Genomic DNA, 24,549 nt, shown 5'->3' with positions numbered 1-24,549 from the left:
GATTCAGTTCAACAGTAGACACTCAACTTGCAAAACTGAGGTGCTGCCTATTTTGAGATATCTCTGGGAACAGTGGAGTGGGAAACAGATGTGTACCTGTGTGAATTTGTGCACCTAGGAAATGGGTGTGGACACGGGGGCCTTTAAGGAAAGTCCTGTTAAAAAGAGACAGTAATGAAACCACCCTCTTGAAAATGACCTAAGAATACAGAACCTTGGTAACCAGACAGCCCACTGGTTAGAGCAAGGCCTGCAGACTCACTGGTTAGAGACTGTAGAGAGGGCAGGATGTTCTCTTGCTGTCTTCAGACTACTCGAGCCTCAAGCCTTAAGAAAGACAACAGGGAGAGCCATGATGGTGTCTGGAGGCACAGGGTTCACTCTTGCCATCAACGCCTGTGGCCATTTTCCCAAATGGTGGAAAAATTGACCAAAGTCAGCCAAGGACGAGACTACACAGACCAGGTAACCACTCTGTTTTCTCTTGCTGTTTTTAATAGAAATAATTCAGGGAATCTTGGAATGAGGAGAACCAATCAGATGTTTGCATATTTGTGCCAGTTGAACCATCCACTTTGAAGTTTTTCAGGTTGAGAATGCTTCTGTTCAATAGAACCTGATGGAGACCCAGAGAGAGGCATGGATCAGGGCACAGACTTTGGTTGAGCAGATGAACACGCTGGTGCCTTTTCTGCAGGAAAGGCAACCCTTGGTTGCCCTAGCTTTTCTGACTACATATAGAACTTTTGTGACACCCCGAAAGGTATTGGACCTGCTGTTTGTGAGATGAGTGCCCATCTCCAAGCCCATAGTTCTCAGAGCATCCTGATGGTTTCAGGATTTTCCCTCCCTTCCTCTGTTTGTGTGTCTCTGTCTCTGTCTCTGTCTCTGTCTCTGTCTCTGTCTCTGTCTCTGACTCTCTATCTCTCTCTGCCTCTCTCTATGTCCCTGCCTTTCTCTTTCTCTCATTTAACTGTTTTTTCTCCATTTCTATCCCTCTTTCTTTCTCTCTCACACATTCTCTCTCTTTTTCTCTCAATATCTGTATCTGTCTCTCTGTATCTGCCTCTCTGTCTCTCTGTCTCTCTGTCTCTGTCTCTCTTTGTGTGTGTATGTGTGTGTGTGTGTGTGTATGTGTATGTTTGTTTGTATCTGTTGCTGACCTTCTCTCTTGTTTTTCTCAATGTCTTATATCTCATCTCCCCATCTTTTCCCTTTTTCTTTATCTTTTTTTGCACTCTCCCTGTTCATTACAGGATCTATCTCTGTATCCATCTCAGTCTCTGTCTCCATCTCTTTATTATCTACATCATAGTAAGAACCCATGCATTAAGTAATTCCTTCTCCCAAGCTTGATCCACCACTTGGGCTGTCCCAGGCTGAGACCCTAAAGTGGATGTAGCTAAGCCTTCTCCCTTGAAAAGGCACTTTATCCTTCACCCAAGATTTCTGAGGCCTTGGTGGATACAATTTTCTCATGTAGAAAGGAGGTTCTAGACATTTTGGAGTACCCACTAGAGATGTGTACAAAGTAGAGACTAATGAAGGATAATCCAGGAAACCATGTAACCAAGGAGATGTGTGGATAGAGATGCCTGTGTTCAACTTTTGCACAGATACATTGAAAGTAACTATTGTGTACAGGTGAAGTACTAATTCTGAGAGCAGACAGGACTGCAAGTATTAGGTGAGGGGCATGGGACTTTAGAGGTGACATTTTCTCTGGTGTTCTCTAGGTATGCATACCTCAGCCCTTATTCTAAAGACGATGCAGAAGTAAAGAGCATCCTCTGTAGCTTCTTGGAAACATGGATGGACAGGAACCCTGAGGACTTTTATGACGCATCAGACCTGTTGCCTCTGAAATACCTGAAAGGCTACATGAGTGTGTACATGCCCCAGTGTGATCTTAGTGTCCGTGTCAAGAGGCTACTGACACAGTTGGAGGAAGAACATACCATGGATTCCCAGGCCAAAGATGAGGAAGACTCAGATCTGGGGAGACACACATCCTCAGAACCACGGATTGAATGGGTTTAAACTAACGGGGAAAAGAGACAATCTGGAGCCTGAACCAACTTGTGCACCAGAGGTGGAGGGCACTAAAACCTCCAAAAGATCTTTGACCCCTGAGTTGTTGCCAGAAGCAGCCCAGACAGCACACATGATAGCAGCTGTGTAACCTGTGTCTCAGTATGTCTCTAGATACAGTGTATCTTTCAGTCATCTCCTGCTTGCAAAAACAGGCCTACCAATTTAGAGAATGGCCCTGTCACCAGGGATCTTCAATTGGAGTCTGTCCTATAGCTTAGCTGCTGCTCCTACCCCTCATGATCAGCTGCTGATTTCAGTCCAGCAGCAGTTCCAACCCCACAGCCAGCCTTCCCTCCCATGAAAAACAGCCTTTTACTCCTTCTGATGTTTTCAATATTTTAAGTATTTTTTTTAATAAATTGTTAGTATTTGGTTTACATTGTGTAAAAGCTGTCTAATAGAGAAAATGTCTACAAATTTTAAATATTCTATTTGATAAATTATTTTAACTTTATCCAAAGTTTTTAAAGGAACAAAAATAATTTTAAATAGATAAACATAAGCATTTAAACAATTAAGTGACATGTGAAAAGTATAAAAGTTAAATGTCTTAAATAGTCTGTTTTCTTGAGAAGATATACAAGCCACCACTAAATCACATGTAAAAGAAAAAAAGCATACTAGTATTTTACTTATGAAACAATCATCATACAATCTTTATGGTTAATGTATAGAAAAAAACTTAAAATCCTTCCACTGAAGAATGGATAAATAAAATATTTAATATTTACACACTGGAGTGTTCTACAGCTCTAAAATAAACATGTTGTTCCATCCTGGCAAATAAATGGAAAAAGAAAACAAATAGAATGTAAACTCAGATATATGTGGAAATTACATTTACGGTAAAGAACAAGAATGCTGTAATCCACAGACCAGACAAGCTAAGCAATAAAAGGACCCAAGATACAGATGCATGCATCTCACTGTGAAGAGGAAGCAAATGGACATCTACATTTTGTTACTGGGGTGGGGAATAGTTATGGGAGGGGTCTAAATGAAGGGTAGGGATGGGAAAGGGAATCAATTGGGGAGGATAATGGGAAAGTCTTTGGAATGTAAATTAGAATTGGGGATATCTCTGGGAAAAGCTGGAAACCTAGCACAGTGGAAACTTCTAGGAATCTATGAGGTGTGATTCCAGATCAGATTCCTTGTGGTTGGGGATATTGAGACTTTTCCTGTAACCAGAAAGACTTCAAGTTGACAGATTAGCATATCAGCCGAGCCACAAAAACATTTCACCTATATTTTCTACAGCCTAAAAGATGTGCTGTAGTAAAGGTGGCACAGAAATTGTGAAAGTATCTAATAAATGCCTTGATACATTTGAGACCTATGCCAGGAGAGTGTTATTGCCCAGGCTAGACTGCCCAGAGGCACAGATGCATACAGAAACAGGATAGAAAATAAAGAATAGAAAATTATGTCAATGGAATGATTACTAACATCATTCTGATATACACAGAGATTGGTCCAAAACCAAGTGTTATCAGAAAAGCTTCACTTAGAATATTATGGAAAGAAAAAGAAGGACAAACAACCAGACATTGAGTAGAGCTTGGAAAATATGGTAAAAACGTTGGGATGAAATTTCATAGGATCTGGTGGTAAGGCACATCAGAAGATGAAAATAAAATATCCAGTCAAGCTGAGCCTATAGGATACAGAGAATGAACAGTCCACCAGAGCCTGCATGGGGACCTCTTAGGCTACATTTGACTGAATTAGGCCCTCAGCACCATGTAACACTTCTGTAGGTTCATCTACTTCTAAAGTCTTAATACTGGGAGCAGGGACTGTCTCAGACTCTATTGCCTGTGCATGGCAGCCTCTCCCCTTACTGGGTTTCAATCTCTAGCCTGAATAGAAGTGGAAGTGCCCAATCTTAATGCAAACTAAAGAGCCAGGGTTGGTAAATATACATGAGAGGCCTGCCCTATTCTGAAGATGAATGAAGGGGGAACTGCTAGACATGATATGGACAGTGCTGGTAGAAATAAAAAGAGAGTCAGAAAAGGGAGAGGGGAAAGGAAGGAGGAAAGAAAGGAGGCCAGAAGGGAAGGAGGGAGAGATGGAGGGAGGGAGGGAGGGAAGGATGGAAGGAGAGAGGGAGAGACAGGGTCAGAGATACAGAGAGACAGACAGAGTAATAAGAACAGAGACAAAAAGACTCACCAAGACACACAGCAACTGGCAGATTTACAGAGAAATGGAGAAAGAGAAAGAAAGATGCATTCAAGAACACAAAAGTAAGGGGTTGTTTCTATGAATGTTATTTTAAGGGTCATTAAGAAAGTTCCCTTCCCTCTTTTGAGATGGTCAGTTTCCCAAAAGTCTATATGGCTGACTGGCTTATACGTGTGGCATAACATGTGCTGATCAGCCAGAATTCAAGGGCCATACCTCAACATAGTAAAAGCAATATATAGCAAACCAGCAGCCCACATCACACTAAATTGAGAGAAACTTGAAATAACCCCACTGAAATCAGGAACTAGACAAGGATGCCTACTCTCTCCCCACCTATTACATATTATCCTTGAAGACCTAGCCAGAGCAATTAGATAACAAATGGAGTTCAGAGGGATGCAAACTGGAAAGGAAGAAGTCAAAAAACAATTATTTGCAGTCCATATGATAGTATACTTAAGTGATCATAAAAATTCCAACAGAGTATTCCCACAGCTGATAAACAACTTCAGCACAGTAGTTGGATATAAAATTAATGCAAACAAATGAGTAGACCTTATCTGCTCAAGGATAAACAGGATGAGAAAAAAATTAGGGAAATGACACTGTTCATGATAGCCGCAAATATCTATAAAATACTTTGGTGTGACTCTAATCAAACAAGTGAATGATCTTTATGTCGAGAACTTCAAGTCTTTGAAGAAATAAATCAAAGAAGATTCCAGAAGATGGAAAGTTCTCCCAGGCTCATAGATTGGCAGGATTAATATAGAAAAGACCATCTTGACCAAAGCCATCTACATATTCAATGGAATCCCCATTAAAATTTGAATCAAATTTTCATTGAATTAGGACGAGGAATTTGCAAAATTATTTGGGAAGGAAAAAAGAACTTAGGATTTCAACAAGTATTCTAAACAATAAAAGAATGCTGGGGAATTCACCCTTCCTGACCTAAAGGTGTATTAAAAAAAGGTCTTGAAAAAAACTTCATAATACTGGTACAGAGACAGGCAGGTCGATCAATAGAATAGAACTGAAGACGCAGAAATGGACGCATACACCTATGGTCACTTGATCTTACACAAAGGATCTAAAACTATGCAATGGAAGAAAGACAGCATTTTCAACATATGGCGCTGGTTCATGTAGAGGTCTGCATGGTAAAGAATGCAAACTGACCCATTCTTATCTCCTTGTACAGAGCTCTAGTCAAGTGGATCAAAGACCTCCACATAAAATGAGACACACTGCAACTAATAGAAGGAAGGGGGAAAGAGCCTTGAACACATAAACACAGGGGGAAATCTCATGAACAGAGCAGAAAATGTGATGCAATACATACAGGAGTACTACACAGCTATTAAAAACAATGATTACATGAAATTATTAGGCAAATGGATGGAACTTGAGAATATCAACCTGAGAGAAGTAACCCAGTCACAAAGGAACACACATGGTCTACACTTGCTGCAAAGTGGATAGTAGGCCAACAGCTTGGAATACCTAAGAAAAAATTCACAGATCATAACAAGCTCAAGAAGAAGGAAGAAGAAAATGTGAATGCTTCATTCCTTCTTAAAAGGGAGAACAAAATACTCAGGGCAGGAAACACAGAAACAAAGAGTGGAGATGGACTGAGGAGAAGGTCTTCCAGAGACTGCCTCGCCTGGGGACATATCCCATGTGCAGCCTCCAAACTCAGGCACTATTGCTGATTCCAAGAAGTGCTAGCTGAAAGGAGCCAGGTATGGCTGACTCCTAAGAGGCTCTGCTGGAACCCTACTGACACAGATGAGGATGGTTGCAGCTAACCATTGGACTGAACAAGGGGAACGCAATGGAGGAGTAAGAGAAAAGACTGAAGGAGCAGAAGGATTTGTAACCCTGTAAGAAGAACAATAATATCAAACAAACACATCCCACCAGACCTCCCAGGGACCAAACCACCAACCAATCAGGACACCTGGAGGGACACATGACTCCAGCCAAACATGTAGCAGAAGATGCCATTGACCAGCATCATAAAGAGTAAAAGCCTTGGTCCTGTGAAGACTCTGTTCCCCATTGTAGGATAATGCCAGGGTGTTGAGGGTGGAGTGGTTGGGTGGGAGTGGGAGCATCATCAGAGATGAGGGGATTGGGAAGGGGATGTGGGTAATGGGGTAAAGCAGATAACATTTGAAATCTAAAACAAAAATATCCACGAAAAACACAATTAAAAAAAAATAGCCAAAAATCAAGTGTTGAACAGGAATTGAAGTAGTTCACACTCAAAAGCAGCACGAAGAAAGGGATGTTGAGCAGCTACTGACTGAGGAAAGCTGTACCAGTCATTGGTGTTAAACTACCAAGTGTTATTCAGGAAAAGACAATGAAGAAGAAGTCAGCCATCTTGGAAGTCCACAATTTTGTTGACTCTATACTGCTCTACAGTACTCTCTGACTTACAGTCAATGTTTTAATTCCTAATCTCACTGGATCAGGGGTAATAACTACACTTCCTCAGCTTTTCTAACACAGTTATATTATTAATTCTAGTGTGGTGGTGCATCTACATGATTCATATATATACTATGGCAGCGATGGGTGTTGTGTGGCTAACTTTCATGACATGATCAGACTCCTAGATGCTTGGAACATAATCCTCATGTCACATAATCCTTCTCTATACAGGCTTTTCATCTCTTGATAATTTCCAACTTATCAAGTGGAAGTGGCATCTTCACAGACGAATCCTCTGAACTTAGATGTCCCTGCTCCCATTACCAATAGATTCGACAGCTCGTCTGCTTCTAGGAACAGAGCCATGAAGAGTCTTAGAGTTTATCTATTGAGTTTTATTTTGACTCACCAGAGGATACAGATCAAGACCATGATGTGGACCTAGGTTCCTTTGAAGAGAGAATTAGTTCCCAGGGTTATTTCTGTACCAAGTCATTTTAAGGAATTCTAATTTTTTCCTTAACCCATAAAGAATGTTACATTCTACCAAAACGCACATACACAACACACACACACACACACATACACACACACACACACACACTCTCCCCAAAAAGGAAAAAACACATGGACACACACCCATAGATGAAAATGTTTGCTTGAATGTATGCATGTAAGCACTCCCATGTACTTTCTCAGATGAACATGCACAGATAAACCTAACACATATAACAAAGCTATCATGCAATGCCCTCCTCACATGTACCTTGAGGCATAACCAAGCACATGCAGATGAACATCCAGGAGATCCTGAACAATTTTTGGGAATTTAAACAAAAGAATCTAAGTAAACATCAGAGGAAAGAGTACAGGAGCAATGAACTCAACTCTACTCCATCTGGCAAGGGACACAACATAGTAATTAACTCTAACACCGCCCACCACTGTGGAGTAGCAAGGAAGTCTGATCTCATGCACCTGATGTTTACCCCTCACATCACTGGCTTGTTAAACTGTGACACAGACACTGTGTTTGAAGGAGGGAGATGACCAGGGAATAAATATTACTAAGAAGCGCAGAAAAAGGAAACAGAGTATAACGGAAGAGATGGGATAGAGGGAGGAAGAATGATTAGGAACTAGAGACATGATGGCTGCCACATGACATATGATGGGCACAGAGAAAGTGTGGTGTTTTCTGTTCAGGTTTCATTCAGGTGCTTTGAAAAGCATGAGGATTAAATGTACTAAGGAAAGAGAAAGTTTTCTTGCAGATGACAGGTCACAGCCAACCATTGGAGTGAATCAGATCCAGGACTCAATCAGGAAGTGAAAGAAGAAGCAATGGAGGATGAATTCCCTCTGAAAGAGTGCTAGGGGGCCAGCTTCCATCGTGTAAGTGGTTGGATGTTCCTAGGTCAGCTGTTCACTAAGGGCTGTAAAGCTACTGGCTTAAGCCATGATAAAATGATCATGGTGGTAGAAACCGACTCTGGGAAAGACAATTCCTATGCAGGCACATTGACATTGTGGGGCTGCTGCTGTCACAGGTATGCATGCGATCTCATTCCACACAGAACACATACAAGGTCATGTAAATGCAGGGAGACCAGCCTAGGGTTTGATTATGGAAAATTGGGAAAATTAGGGCTGAATTTATGAGTATGGTTACAGACGCAGCTCAAAAGGAGAGACTCAGCTTGTAAAACTGATATCTACCTATGTTGGTTTGTGCACCTAGGAAATGGGAGGGGGCATGGGGCCTTTAAGGAAAGTTCTGTTGAAGAAGGGACAGTGATGGAACCACCCTCTTCAAAATGACCTAACAATATAGAACCTTGGTAACCAGGCAACCCACTGGTTAGAGCAAGGCCTGCAGGCTCACTTGCCAGAGACAGTTGAGAGGGAAGGATGTTCTCTTGCTGTCTTCAGACTACTCGAGGCTCAGGCCTCAGGAAAGACAACAGGGAAGGCCACGGTGGTGTCTGGAGGCACAGGGTTCGCTCTTGTCTTCGACGCCTGTGGCCATTTTCCCGAAAGGGAAGGTCATCGACCAAGACCAGTCAAAGCCAGGAATACACAGACAAGGTAACTACTCGGGTTTTTCTCCATTTTTAGCAGAGTAATAATTCAGGAAATTTTTAATAAGTAGATCCAATCAGAATGTTGTAGACCAGTGACCTTTTGAAACTTTTGCCTTGACCTTTCCTCAGAGTGAGGATGATTCTGCAGCACAGGAACTGAGCGAGCCCTACAGAGACTCCAGCATTAGTACAGAGGCTGTGGTTAAGCTAGGGAACAAGCTGGGGCCTTCTCTGCAGGAAGGGGACACCTTCTATGTCCCTGCCTTTTCGATCATATACCAAAGATTTGACACCCCCCTACTGGTACTGGACCAGCTGTTCCTGAGGTGAGTGCCAATTTCAAAGCCCATAGTTTTCACCTCCTTCTGTTGATCCTGGGTCTTTCTGTTTCTGTCTCTCTCTCTGTCTCTCTGTCTCTCTCTGTGTCACTCTCCTGTTGCTCTCTATGTCTCTCTGTCTCTGTGTCTGTCTCTCTCTCTCTGTCACTCTCTTTCTCTCTCTCTGTCTCTCTATCTCTCTCTCTGCCTCTCTCTTTGTCTCTCTGTCTTTGTCTGTCTCTCTGTCTCTCAGTTTCTCTGTCTCTGTTTCTTTCTCTTTCTCTCTCTGTCTCTCTCTGTCTCTCTCTATCTCTCTCTGTTCTGTCTCTGTCTCTCTATCTCTCTCTCTTTGTTGTTCTCTCTCTCTCTTTGTGTGTGTATATGAGTGTGTGTCTCTGTGTCGTGTATGTGTTTGTGTGTGTGTGTGTGTGTGTGTGTGTCTGTGTGCCCAAATATTTATTGTGTACATCATTGTCAGGACCCAGTAACATGCATTAAGAAATTTTTTCTCCCATGCTTGGTCCAAGTGATACGGCTTTTTAATGCCAATGCTCTAAAATGGATGTTGCTGTCACCTCTACCTTGGAATAGCACTTTATCCTTCAATCGATATTTCCGAGGCCTTGGTGAATGCACTTCATTCATTTGTAGTGGAGGTTTCAGAAATATCGGAATATCCAATAGAGATGTATCAACAGTGGAGATCTATGCAGCATAAAACAGGGGACCATGTGACCACAGAGATATCTAGATAGAGATGCATGTGTTCAACCTTTGCACGGTTACAGTGAAAGCACGGACAGTGTACAGGTGAACTCATAATTCTGAGAGCAGCCAGCACTGCCAGTTTTATGTGAGGGTCCTGGGACTTTACAGGTGACATTCTCTCTGGTCTTCTCTAGGTGTACTAACTTCAGCCCTCATTGTGAAGAGGATGAACAAATAAATAACGCCCTCTGTAGCTTCCTGGAAACATGGATGGACAAGAACACTGAGAACTATTGTGAACCCTCGGAACTGCTCATACTGAAATATATAAAGGCCTATTTTGATGTGTGTATGGCACACTTAGACCTTACTGTCCATGTCAATAGGTTCCTGACTCTTGCAGGACAATCAGGCCAAGGATTCCCATCCAAGGATGAGCAAGGCTCAGATCTGGGGAGACAACATCCTCAGATCCACAGATTGGATGGGTGTAAAACAGCAGGACAAGAGCCACTCTGGAGCCAGAACCAACTTGTGCATCAGAGCTGGAGGGCACAAAACCTCCAGAACTTTCTGTGAAGCATGAGTAGTTGCAACCAGAAGTGGCAGCAGCAGCACAGACAGCACACGTGATAGCAGCTGTTGAACTTGTGTCTCAGTTCGTCTGTAGATACAATGTATCTTTCACTAACTTCCTACTTCCTGCAGTGGGCCTACCTATTCAGAGAATGGCCCTGTCACACCTTGTGTGTGCCTGCCCTGTATCTGTGCTACTGCTCCTGCCCCGGGTGCTCAGCCCCTCACTTCAGTCCAGCAGCAGTTCCAGCCCCACACCCAGCCTTCTCCCTCCACTGAGATATCACCTTTTTATTCTTTCTGATCTTTTCCATTTTGTATTTATTAAGTATTGGTTTTAATAAATTGTTATTGTTTGTTTTCATTTTTGTCAAAGTTGTCTAGGTACAAAAAATAATTTGAAATAGAAACATATGCATTTAAAATTATTAAATGTCATGCCTAAATTATAACTGGTAAAATCTTAGTCATTTTTAAAAAATGTATCCACATGACTAATAAAACACATGTCATAACACTCAGCATTATCTTTCAGTAAACCTCAAACTAAGCCTGAGGTTTGGGACCACTTCAGCCCTGTGGTAACAATTCAGTTCACATTGAATTGTGTATACTTTTATACACATAAATTCCAAGTTTAGCAAGGGTGTGATGTCATAGAATTGTGGCATATTTCTGCGGCACATGTAGAATGCCTTACCTAGTTCAGAAATACTTTCTCATTTCTTCAATAATATAAGAACAGATTAATTGAAGGCTAATTCAAGCTATAACTTGCAAGTTTCAATGTTACTGTGGTAGCCGAGATGCCAAACAAGAGATTAGAATTATTCAAGGATTCCTTTAATGAATAGATCTGTGCAGACAGAAAGTTCAAATTTTGACTCCAGGGACTTGGGAAGAGAGTTTTTAATGGATAGGAATGTGCTTTTCAATTGAACAAAACATTTTCTACAAGTATACAATGTGTTTTGATTGTATCCACCCCTCATCACCTCCCATCTATTCATCCCTGATGTCCCAAACACTCTCCCTCCTGGTATTTAATTTTTTTTGTTTGTTCGTTTAAATAATTGCTTATAATTATCACAATTTTCTTTCCACCTTGCATCCAATAAGTGTGGATCCTGTAGGAATAGGTATATGGGTAGTGACTGAGTACACAAGGACAGCCAGTCAATCACTGGTCACATTCTCAAACCAAAATGATTCTCTCCCTCCCCAGAAGTCAGCAACAGCAGTCAGCATTTCAGCTAGAGAGAGGATGTCAGAAACTCCTTCTTTGCAGCTAAGAATAGGCATAAAAATCAAGGATGCACAGGATTCCCATAAAAACATTAGTTAACCTAGAATCCAAAATGTGTACACCATGGACTTATAGAGTAAAAAGAGAAAACTAATTATATAAAAATAATGAAATTCAAAAAGTATACAAAAAAGTCCTGATAGGACAATATGAGACCAGAAGGCTCCATAGATGTAAATGGGTTCATTTTCTATTGGCCTTCTGTTCTGAACATGAGGACTGCACTTAAGAGTAGTTTCTTTACCTAGAAACTGTCTTGGAGAAAAACTTTCATTTGCAAGTGGTTATCAATTGTACGTTATCAACCCTAGGTTATGAATGGGTACATAAGACCACTTTGCCAATTTAGGACTAAATTCCAAGGTTCTCCCTCTGTATAAGATCCCAGGATGTCTTGGGATCTGTGATCTGCTTCAGGAGGAAGCTTCTCTGATGATGGTTGAGCAAGACAATGATCTGAGTCCCTCCGGTCAATAGGAATCATTTTATTACTGTTTATTAGCAGAACTAAGTAGTATTAGCTTTACCCTGGCTGTCCTATCCATCTCTTTAGTCTTAGTCAGCCAAGCAGTATGGGTTCCATCTCAGGGATTTGCATCTTAAGTCAAATCAGATTCTGTTAGTTACCCCCACAATATTCATGTCACAGTAGTACACACATATCTTTCAGACTGGACACTATTATAAATCATAGTTTTTGGAGCTTGGTTAATGTTTACGTTTCTTCTTTGGAAGCACACAGAGTACCTCCCATTACAAATGATGCTAGCACGTAGGGTAGTGGTTTAGTGTAGACAACAGCTCAGTTACCTTACTTTCCAGGCTCACCACTATGCGCCAATTTTCAATAAGTTAATCTTGTTCAGGTGTTGTCCAGGTAACCAGAGCTGTGGTGATTGCATATGTGGACCAGTCGTGTCACATGCAGAAGACATTTCTCACTTCTCCTTCCTACCCTTCAGCTTAGACAATAATGCTAACATTTCCCTAACATTGCCCCTTACTCCTTCTGATAGATCAATGTTGTGTTTATTTTAAGTATTGGTTTTAATAAATTGTTTGTATTTGTTAACATTCTCTGAAATGCTATCTAATAATGAGGGAACATATCTGCAAATTATGAATATTCCCTTTGATATATTATTTTAAATGTATTCAAAGTTGCTTAAGGAAAAAATATAATTTGAAAGAAAAACCAAAATCTTTAAAACAATTAAGTGACATGCTTATGTTATAAATTTATATGTCTTAAATGGACTTTTTTCTCAAGAAGTAATACACATCACTACTAAATCACATAGAATAAAGTTCAATTTGGCTTTCAGTAAACTTTTTCAGGACTTGTTGGGTGGCACCACTTTCCTCCATTGGAAACAATACAAGTTGCATAGAAATGTTTACATTTTACACCAAGATATTCCAAGGTTTCATGAGGATGGGGAATCATAGAACTACGGCTCATTACTAGGGCACAGATAGAAGGCCTTAACTTCTTTCAAAGATACTTGGCCAGGTCTTCCAAGTTACACAGGCAACTGAATTTACTTTGTTCCTCCCATGATGTGTAAATCACCCAAAGAATTAAAATCAGAAAGCCGAACTGCACAAATGACCAACAGTAGAGGAAGGGATTAATTGTACTGTGTCCCTTGCTATAGCATAGGCAAGGTTCAAAGTTACTGGGCTAAGCCAAGAGGTCAAAGACCATTCTAGAAGTAGGCAAGAATATCGGTAATGAATAGATCTACAGAGGCAGAGAGATGAAAGTTGACTTCCCATGATACTTTGGAATGAGAAAATGTTTTGAATGGGTAGGAAGTTGCTCTTCAAATATAGAAAACATTTTCTAAAAGTGCACAATGCATTTTGAATGTATCTACCCCTCATCACCTCCCATCTACTCATCCCATGACTTTCCCACCAGACTCCATTCTGATATTAATTAATTAAATAAACTATTATTTGTTTATTTATGATAGTAGTTGATGATTTAATATTCCAATTTTATTTACCCTCTGCATCCAATTAATGGGGTCGTGTAGGATTAGGTATGTGGTTGCTGCCATATTGCCCAAATATAGTCACTCTACCGCTGGTCATTTCCTCAAACCAAAATCATCCTCCCTCCCCAAAAGAGAGCAACTGCAGTCAGCAACTCAGCAAGGGCAAGGATGTCAGAAACCCCTTCTCCATGACAAAAAGAGGCATAAAGTCCCTCACGACGAAAAAGAATCCATATTATATATATGCACAAAGGACAATCAGAGTTAAAGAGAAAAAATGTCAGTATATAAATAATAATGAAATATAAAAAGCAATTTACAAAAAGTCCTGATAGGACATTATGAAATGTGCAGTCTCCTCCATAGATTAATTGGGTTCATTTTCTGTTGACCATTTGCTGATGAACATGAGGACTACACCTAAAAAGAGTGTGTTTCCTTAGAGACTCCCTTAGAAAAAACTAAATTTTCAACTGCAAGTTGTTATCAAGTGGAGATATTTTGGGGTACAGAATGGCTGCATGAGGCCACTTCTCCAATTAAGCACAGAGTGTTCCAAGGTGTCTCACGCTACATAATGTCTGCTTATGAGTCTCAGTATGTCTTGAGTTCTGCTTCTGAAGGACGCTGCTCTGATGCTACTTGAGCAAGGCACTGCTCTATGAATATAACAGATCATGAGAAATCATGTTTTTACCCATTCTTTTGTAGAGTATTCCTATTGACATTATCCCCAGGTTACTCAGCAATCTACTCTAAGGTTCTTGGTCAGCCACACTGTGTGAGGTGTGTTGTTCATGTCAGTGACTGAATCCTAAGTCAAGGCAGATATCTCTTGGTTACTCCCACAATATTTGTATCACACTACTACATGCATATCTAGCAACGTGACACCAATATATTCAAAGATTTTGTACTATGATTAGTGTTTATGGGTTTTTTTTTCTAGAAAAATTAAACACATTTCTAGGAAAGAGTTGATGTTTGAAAGCCAATGAATCTGAGCTTTGGATTTCTCACATCTCACACAGCACTTTCCTCTCCTGGAGAATGTGCTGCTCAGTGTAAGGACTGTGATGAGCACAGTCAAACACTCCATGTGTTAGCTCTCCAGTGGACATGCCCAAACGATGGGGGCATATGGACCAACAAGACAGATGTAACAGAATTTTCAACACAACACTATGAGAAGAAATGCACTGTGAGAAATGTTCAATATCCTTATTCATTACGGAAGAGCAAATAAAATGATTTTGAGATTCCACCTTACATCAGAAGAGTTAATACAAAAAAGGAAGTAAAAGTTTATGCTAAGAGGGTGGGGAACACTTTTCCAATGTTGATGGAAGTAGAAACTTGTACAACAATTTTGGAAGACGACACTTTAGTTTTTGCGAAATATGCATAAGACAAGTTTAATTGCTAAATTATTTTCATACAGTCTTAATTGGTAATGGCTAGAAACAACCTAAAATCCTTTAATTAAAAAGTGGATAAATATATATTTTTCATTTAGACAATGTACGCGGCAGCTGTTAAAATCATCTTCTTGTTCCATCCTGGCAAAGGAATGGAACAAGAAAACAAACATACAGAGACTAACATGTGGAAACTATGTTTAAAGTGAAGAACAGGTGTGCTACAATCCAAAAAACCCAGAGGAGCTAAGTAATAAGAGGAACGAAGATAATGATGGATGCATCTCACTGTGAAGAAGAACCACAATAGATATCTCTCTTATGTATATTGGTGTGGGGTGCAGTTAAGGGAGGGGTCAAGGGAGGGGTCTAAAGGAAGTTGAGAAGTGGGAAGAAGAAGAAGAAGAAGCAATTGGGTCGACTACGGGAAATAGTGCTGGGATAATAAAGAATTATGTGTTGTTATCTCTGGGACAAGCTGGAAACCGAGTGCAATGGAAAGTTCTAGGAATCAATGATGGGTAATCCAAGATTAGATTTCGAGAATTTTGAGATACTGAGCCTTCTCCTATAACAAGAAAGGCTTGTAGTGGAGAGATTAGGACATCAGCCCAGCCACAAAACATTTCCCCTACATTTTGTACAGCCTACAAGATGTGCTGTAGTAAAGGTGGCACAGAAATTGTGAAAATGTCCAAAAAAAATGCCTTGATACATTTGAGAACTATGACATGACAGTGTGTCCACCAATACCAATTCTTGGATTACCAAGAACCACAGGCTGGACTACCCAGAGGCACAGATGTACATAGACACCAGATAGAAAATAATGAATTGTGAAAATGCCACTGAAAAGATTTCTAATAATATTCGGATATTCTCCGAGATTGGTCCTACCCTCTATTGTCATCAGAAGAGCTTCACTTAGTAAATGATGAAAACCAATGCAAGGAGACACAGGCCAACGTTAGGTAGAGAAAAGTTGCAAAATTTTTTTTGTAGGAGTTGGGGTTAAAGGACAACAGAAGAAAAAATGCAGTCAAAATGAGCCCAAACAGTAGTGGGAATGAACGGTCCACCAAAGAGCCTGCATGGGAAGGGACCTAGAAGCCTACATTAGACTGCCCTAGGCCCTCAGCACCTTGCAACTCTAGTGTAGCTTCATCTTCATGCAAAGTCTTAGAGGTGGTAGCAGTGTCTATCTCTGCCTCTCTTGCTTGTGCATGGGAGAATCTCCCCTCACTGGGTTCCATGCTCTAGCCTTAATAGAAAAAGAAGTGTCCTGGCTTAATGAAAATTGAGAAGCCATGGCTGCTAAATATATGGGAGGCCTGCCCTGTTCTGAAAAGGAAGGAAGGAGGAACTGCTAGAACTGATGCAGATAGTGCTAGTGTAGAGAGAAAGAGACTGAGAGAAGTCAGAGAGGGCAAGATGGATACATGGAGAGAAGGAAGGAGGGAGAGAAGGAAGAAGTTAGGGAAGGACAGAATGAGGGATGGAGAGAGTGACAGAGAGAGATAAAGTGAGACAGAGACAGAGAGAAATACAGAGGGACAGAGGAAGATGTAGAGAGACACAAGGGAGACACACAACAACAGGCAGATTCACACAGAAACAGAGAGGGAAAATAGAATAAACATTCAACAAAAAAGTAAAGGGTTGTGTCTATGAATGGTACTTTAACGGTCTTTATGATGTTTCCCTCCCCTCCTTAGGGTTGGTCAATTTCAAAACAGACTATATTGGTGACTGGGCTTTTGCATAAACTTTTCCTGATCTGACACACTTCAAGGCCCAAGCCTAAACATACTAAAAACACCTAAGAAAATGTGCACCCACTAAAGAATAGAAGGTGGTGACCCCTCTGGTTGAATTATGGAAATGTTGAAGGAAGCTAAGGAGAAAGTCAACCCTGTAGTAGGACCAGCGGTCTCAATTAACCTGGACCCCTGAGATTTCTTAGACAGTGAATCATCAACCAGGCAACACAAACCAGCTGAGATCAGGCCTCCAACACTTGCATAACAGAGTACTCCCCAGTCTGCATTCATTTATAGAAAACAGATCTAACTCAGTAGGGGGGTCCCAGGATGTTTAGGGGTCCTGTGGATTGGGTAGGATGCACACATCCTTGGGAAGGCAGTTAGGATGTACCAGGGGATCCAGGTTGATGAATGCCATGTGGTACCTTCCGGGGTTGGACCTAAGCAGAATAAAATATGGAGTGTATAAATTAATGAATGAGTACACGAATGCATGAATGAAAAATGAAGGAAACAATGAAATAATTAATGAATTAAAAAAAAGAGAACTGTACAACCTTCTTAGTCATCCTGGAATTGGTATAGAAAACTACCTTGAGATACCAGTTTACACACCACTGTATGAATGGCTAAGATCAAAAACTCAGGTGATAGAAGATGCTGACAAGGATATGGAAAAAGAGGAATACTCCTCCACTGTTGGTGTATCCAAAGCTGCTGCATATCTTCTGGAAATTGCTCCAGAACTTACTAAAAGATTGAAAATACTACTATCTGAGGATTGAGCCTTATGATTCCTGGTCATCCACCAAAAAAGTTCTTCAACATATAACAAGACACATGCAGCACTATGTTCATTTCAGCCTTATTTATAATAATCAGAACCTAGAAAGAACCAGATGTCCATAAACAGAGGTATGGATAAAGAAAGGTGATATGTTTACATACAAGAATACTTCTGAACTATTAGAAATAATTGACAACATGAATTCTTAGCCAAAAGGATAGAACTAGAAAATACCAACCTTAGTGTCGTAACCCACTCACAAAAGAACACACATGGTATAAACTCGTTGAAAATAACATTTTAGCCCCAAAATTGGAATACCTAAGAAAAAATTCAAACATCATATGAAGCTCAAAAAAAAGGAAGACTGTAATGTGAATGTTTCATTCTTTTTAGAAGGGAGAACAAAATACTCAGGAGAGGAAATACAGAACCAAATAGTGGAGCTTGGACTGAACAGAAGGAAATCATCCAGTGACTGCCCCACCTGGGCATCCATCCCATATGCATCCACCAAACCCAATCACTATTCCTCATTCTGAGAAGTGGTTGCTCACTTAGCCAGATATGGGTGACTCCAGAGTGGCTCTGCTCTAGTCCTGCTGATATAAATGTAACCTTTGTACTGAATAAGGTAACAAGAAGAGAGAAGTTAGAGAAAAGACTGAAGGAGCAGAAGGGCTTTGCAACCCCATAAGAAGAACAACAATGTGGACCAAAGATTTCACACCAGATCTCCCAGGGACCACACCAATAATGAATCAGTACACACGGAAGGACCAAGGAATCCTGCCAAACAGGTAGCAGAGGATGGCATTGTCCAACCTCAAAAGGGGAAAAGACCTTGGTCCTGTGAAGACTCCATTCCCCAACATAGGATAATGACAGGGTGTTGTTGGTGTAGTGGGTGGGTGGGATTGAGAGGATTCCCATAAAAACTGGTCATGGGGAGCAGATATTGGGGAGGGGGCAACCTTTGAAATCTAAAAACATAAAATATACAAGGAAAATAAAATTTTAAAAACTGAAAAAGAACATAGCAAAAAAGCATGTGTTGATCAGGACTACTTGAACTAGTTCAGACTTAAGAGCAGCAGGAAGATGGGGATTTTGAGCAGCTATGAATTGAGAAAAGCTTTACCAATTCATTGTGTTAATCTACCAAGTATTATGCAGGTCAAGACAATGAAGAGAAGCCAGTCATCCTGGAGCTCCACAAATTGTGCTACTCCACACTGGCTCCTCTACTGTACTCTCTGCCTTACAGTCAATGTTTTCAACTCACAATCTTGCTGTGTCGGTGGTAATATTTAGTCTTCCACTGCTTTTCTATCACAGTTATACGTATAAATTTTAGTGCAGTGGGGCCTCTCCCTGATTCATGCCTGTGCTGCTGTAAGGAAACTATGGGAGTATTGTGGCTTATTCTTGATAACATGATCAGTGTCTTAGATGCTTGGGACATTAGGCTCCTGTTGTATAACAGGCTTTTCATGTCTACCAACACATAAACCCCCAGACACATACACATACACGCATACACAAACACACACAAGCACAAGAAACCAGACACATGCACACACAAACACAAATGTAAATGCAAGTTAGCATGTATGTGTGTAAGCACTCCCATGTAGTTTCATTTCTTCCCAGGCAAAAATGCACATAATATATATAAGAATGTTCTCATGCGCATGCCATCCTCTCATGTACTGTGAGGACCTAGCATGCACATGCATGTGCACTTGCAGAAGAACCTGACAACTTTTGGGTACTAGAACCAAAGAAATTAAGAAAACATCCCAAGGACAAGTAAAGGAGCAAGGAACACTCTACTTCATTTGGCAAGAGAAACAAGTTAATAATTTAATATCACACTGCCCACCATTGTGGACTAGTAGGGAAGTCTGTACTCATGAACATTATGTGGATTCCTCTGCTCACTGACTTGATAAACCATGACACACTTTGTTTGAAGGAGGGAGTTGACCAGGGAATGAAAATTGAATGACTTTGGAGCAAAACCACTGGTAAGAGTAGAAAAAATCTAGAGGAAGAGATGGGATAGAAGGGAGTGAGGGAGATGAGGGGGTAGAGAAGTGATGGCTGCCACACACCACAGGGTGGGGACAGAGAAAGGGTGGTGATGGTTGCTCAAGTTTCATTCAGTTGCTGCGATAAGGACCAGGACTTAATGCTACTAAGGAAAGAGAAAGTTTTCTTGCAGGTGACAGACCACAGTCCAACACTGGAGAGAATCAGACCAAGGACTCAAGCAGGAATTGAAAGAAGAAGCAATGGAGGAAGAATCAGTTCTGAAAGAGTGCTAGGGGGCCAGCTTCCATCTTGTAAGCCATTGGATGTTCCTCTTTCAGCTGTTCTCAAAGGGCTGTAAACCTCTGGGCTTAAGCCCTAAAATGATCTTGGTGGTGGAAACTGACTCTGGGAAAGACAATTCCTATGCAGGCCAATGCTATTGTGGGGCTGTTGACTGTCACAGGTATTCATGTGATCTCATTCCACACAGAATGCATACTAGGTCATATAAATGCAAGCAAACATGCCTAGGGTATGTTTATGGTAGATTGGGAAAATTAGGGCAGAATTTATGAGTCTGCCGATTCAGTTCAACAGTAGACACTCAACTCGCAAAACTGAGGTGCTGCCTATATTGAGATATCTCTGGGAACAGTGGAGTGGGAAACAGATGTGTACCTGTGTGAATTTGTGCACCTAGGAAATGGGTGTGGACACAGGGGCCTTTAAGGAAAGTCCTGTTAAAAAGAGACAATAATGAAACCACCCTCTTGAAAATGACCTAAGAATACAGAACCTTGGTAACCAGACAGCCCACTGGTTAGAGCAAGGCCTGCAGGCTCACTGGTTAGAGACTGTAGAGAGGGCAGGATGTTCTCTTGCTGTCTTCAGACTACTCGAGCCTCAAGCCTTAAGAAAGACAACAGGGGGAGCCATGATGGTGTCTGGAGGCACAGGGTTCACTCTTGCCATCAACGCCTGTGGGCATTTTCCCAAATGGTGGAAAAATTGACCAAAGCCAGCCAAGAAAAAGACCACACAGACCAGGTAATCACTCTGTTTTCTCTTGCTGTTTTTAATAGAAATAATTCAGGGAATCTTGAAATGAGGAAAACTAATCTGATGTTTGCATATTTGTGCCAGTTTGAACCAGCCACTTTGAAGATTTTCAAGTTGAGAATGCTTCTGTTGAAAAGAACCTGATGGAGCCCAAGAGAGAGGCATGGATCAGGGCACAGACTGTGGTTGAGCAGATGAACACACTGGTGCCTTTTTTGCAGAAAAGGGAACCCTTGGTTGCCCTAGCTTTTCTGACTACATATAGAAGTTTTGTGACACCCCTACAGGTATTAGACCTGCTGTTTGTGAGGTGAGTGCCCATCTCCAAGCCCATAGATCTCAGAGCTTCCTGATTGTTTCAGGAATTTCCCTCCCTTCCTCTGTTTGTGTGTCTCTGTCTCTGTCTCTGTCTCTGTCTCTGTCTCTGTCTCTGTCTCTGTCTCTGACTACTCTCTCTCTCTGCCTTTCTTTTTCTCTCATTTATCTGTTTTTCTGTCTCCATTTCTGTCCCTCTTTGTTTCTCTCTCACACTTTCTCTCTCTTTTTCTCTCAATCTCTGTATCTGCCTCTCTGTCTCTGTCTCTGTCTCTCTCTCTCTCTCTCTGAGTGTGTGTGTGTGTGTGTGTATGCATGTGTGTGCTTGTGTGTGTATGTGTATGTTTGTTTGTATCTGTTGTTGACCTTCTCTCTTTGTTTTTCTCTCTGTCCTATATCTCATCTCCCCATCTTTTTCCTTTTTCTTTATCTTTCTTTGCACACTCCCTGTACATTACAGGATCTATCTCTGTCTCTCCATCTCAATCTCTGTGTCCATCTCAGTCTTGTCTCCATCTCTTTATTGTCTACATAATTGTAAGAACCCATGCATTAAGCAATTCCTTCTCCCAAGCTTGATTCACCACGTGGGCTGTCCCAGGCTGAGACCCTAAAGTGGATGCAGCTAAGCCCTCTCCCTTGAAAAGGCACTTTATCCTTCACCCAAGATTTCTGAAGCCTTGGTGGATACAATTTTTTCATATAGAAAGGAGGTTCTAGAAATTTTGGAGTACATACTAGAGATGTGTACAAAGTAGAGACTCATGAAGGATAATCCAGGAAACCATGTGAACAAGGAGATGTGTGGATAGAGATGCCTGTGTTCAACTTTTGCACAGATACATTGAAAGTAACTATTGTGTACTGGTGAAGTACTAATTCTGAGAGCAATCAGGAATGCAAGTATTAGTTGAGGGGAATGGGACTTTAGAGGTGACATTCTCTCTGGTGTTCTCTAGGTATGCATACTTCACCCTTATTCTAAAGAGGATGAACAAGTAAAGAGCATCCTCTGTAGATTCTTGGAAACATGGATGGACAGGAACCCTGAGGACTTTTGTGACCCATCAGACCTGTTGCCTCTGAAATACCTGAAGGCCTACTTGAGTGTGTACATGCCCCACTGTGATCTTAGTGTTCGTGTAAAGAGGCTGCTGACACAGTTGGAGGAAGAACATGCCAAGGATTCCCATGTCAAAGATAAGGAAGACTCAGATCTGGGGAGACAAACATCCTCAGAACCACAGATTGAATGGGTTTAAACCAACAGGGAAAAGAGACAATCTGGAGCCTGAACCAACTTGTGCACCAGGGCTGGAGGGCACTAAAACCTCCAAAAGATCTTTGACCCATGAGTTGTTGCCAGAAGCAGCCCAGACAGCACACATAATAGCAGCTGTGTAACCTGTGTCTCAGTATGTCTCTAGATACACTGTATCTTTCAGTCATCTCCTGCTTGCAAAAACAGGCCTACCAATTTAGAGAATGGCCCTGTCACCTGGGATCTTCAATTGGAGTCTGTCCTATAGCTTAGCTGCTGGTCCTGCCCCTCATGATCAGCTGCTGATTTCAATCCAGCAGCATTTCCAACCCCACAGCCGGCCTTCCCTCCCAAGAAAAACAGCCTTTTTACTCCTTCTGATGTTTTCAATATTTTAAATATTTTTTTAATAAATTGTTAGTATTTGATTTACATTGTGTAAAAGCTGTCTAATAGTGAGAGAAAATGACTGCAAATTTTAAATATTCCATTTGATAAATTATTTTAACCATATTCAAAGTTTTTAAAGGAACAAAAATAATTTTAAATAGATAAACATAAGCATTTAAACAATTAAATGACATGTGGAAAGTATAAAACTAAATGTCTTAAATAGTCTGTTTTCTTGAGAAGATATACAAGCTACCACTAAATCCCATGTTAAAAAAAAAAAGCGCTATTAGCCCAAATGCTTGAATTACCCTAGTTGCCTAGAACAAATGAAACTCAAGACGGATGATCAAAATGAAGGCTTCACTCCCTTCTTTAAAAGGGGAACAAGAATACCCTTGGCAGGGAAGAGAGAGGCAAAGATTAAAACAGAGACTGAAGGAACACCCATTCAGAGCCTGCCCCACATGTGGCCCATACATATAGAGCCACCCAATTAGACAAGATGGATGAAGCAAAGAAGTGCAGACCGACAGGAGCGGATGTAGATCGATCCTGAGAGACACAGCCAGAATACAGCAAATACAGAGGCGAATGCCAGCAGCAAACCACTGAACTGAGAACGGACCCCGTTGAAGGAATCAGAGAATGAACTGGAAGAGCTTGAAGGGCTTGAGACCCCATATGTACAACAATGCCAAGCAACCAGAGCTTCCAGGGACTAAGCCACTACCTAAAGACTATACATGGACTGACCCTGGACTCTGACCTCGTGGGTAGCAATGAATATCCTAGTAAGAGCACCAGTGGAAGGGGAAGCCCTGGGTCCTGCTAAGACTGAACCCCCAGTGAACTAGACTGTCGGGGGGAGGGCGGCAATGGGGGAGGGGGGAGGGAACACCCATAAGGAAGGGGGAGGAAGGGATGTTTGCCCGGAAACAGGAAAGGAATAACACTCGAAATGTACATAAGAAATACTCAAGTTAATAAAAAAAAAAAAAAAAAAGCATACTAGTATTTTACTTATGAAACAATCATCATACAATCTTTATGGTTAATGGCTAGAAAAAAACTTAAAATCCTTCCACTGAAGAATGGATAAATAAAATAGTTAATATTTACACACTGGAGTGTTCTACAGCTCTTAAAATGCACATGTTGTTCCATCCTGGCAAATAAATGGAAAAAGAAAACAAATAGAATGTAAACTCAGATATATGTGGAAATTACTTTTAAGGTAAAGAACAAGAATGCTGTAATCCACAGACCAGACAATCTGCGCAATAAAAGGACCCAAGATACAGATGCATGCATCTCGCTGTGAAGAGGAAGCAAATGGACATCCACTTTGTTAATGGGGTGGGGAATAGTTATGGGAGGGGTCTAAATGAAGAGTAGCGATGGGAAAGGAGGATAATGGGAGAGTCTTTGAAATGTAAATTAGAATTGGGGATATCTCTGGGAAAAGCTGAAAACCTATTACACTGGAAACTTCTAGGAATCTATGAGGTGTGATTTCAGATCAGATTCCTTGTGGTTGGGGATATTGAGACTTTTCCTGTAACCAGAAAGACTTCCAGTTGACAGATTAGCATATCAGCCGAGCCACTAAAAAAATTCACCTATATTTTCTACAGCCTAAAAGATGTGCTGTAGTAAAGGTGGCACAGAAATTGTGAAAGTGTCTAATAAATGCCTTGATACATTTGAGACCTATGTCAGGAGAGTGTTATTGCCCAGGCTAGACTGCACAGAGGCACGGATGCATACAGAAACAGGATAGAAAATAAAGA

At 41.1% G+C, this 24,549-nt stretch overlaps 1 protein-coding gene and 1 pseudogene across 1 annotated transcript; both read left to right on the top strand.

Moving 5' to 3' along the window:
• The first annotated feature begins 288 nt into the window (after nt 1–288).
• On the top strand, nt 289–2,040 carry LOC116914943 (ral guanine nucleotide dissociation stimulator-like). The gene is made up of 3 exons (XM_032919366.1): nt 289–465; nt 614–777; nt 1,737–2,040. The coding sequence occupies exons 1-3, from the start codon at nt 289–291 to the stop codon at nt 2,038–2,040; spliced, it is 645 nt and encodes a 214-aa protein (XP_032775257.1).
• An 18,561-nt stretch (nt 2,041–20,601) lies between these two features.
• Nucleotides 20,602–22,367, top strand: LOC116914942 (annotated as a pseudogene).
• Nucleotides 22,368–24,549: the final 2,182 nt, after the last annotated feature.

This window comes from Rattus rattus, chromosome 13 (assembly GCF_011064425.1).
Source record: "Rattus rattus isolate New Zealand chromosome 13, Rrattus_CSIRO_v1, whole genome shotgun sequence".
Classification (NCBI taxonomy): Eukaryota; Metazoa; Chordata; class Mammalia; order Rodentia; family Muridae; genus Rattus; species Rattus rattus.
Note: the sequence above shows the minus strand (reverse complement) of the source record. Positions and strands in the feature narration are given on the sequence as shown.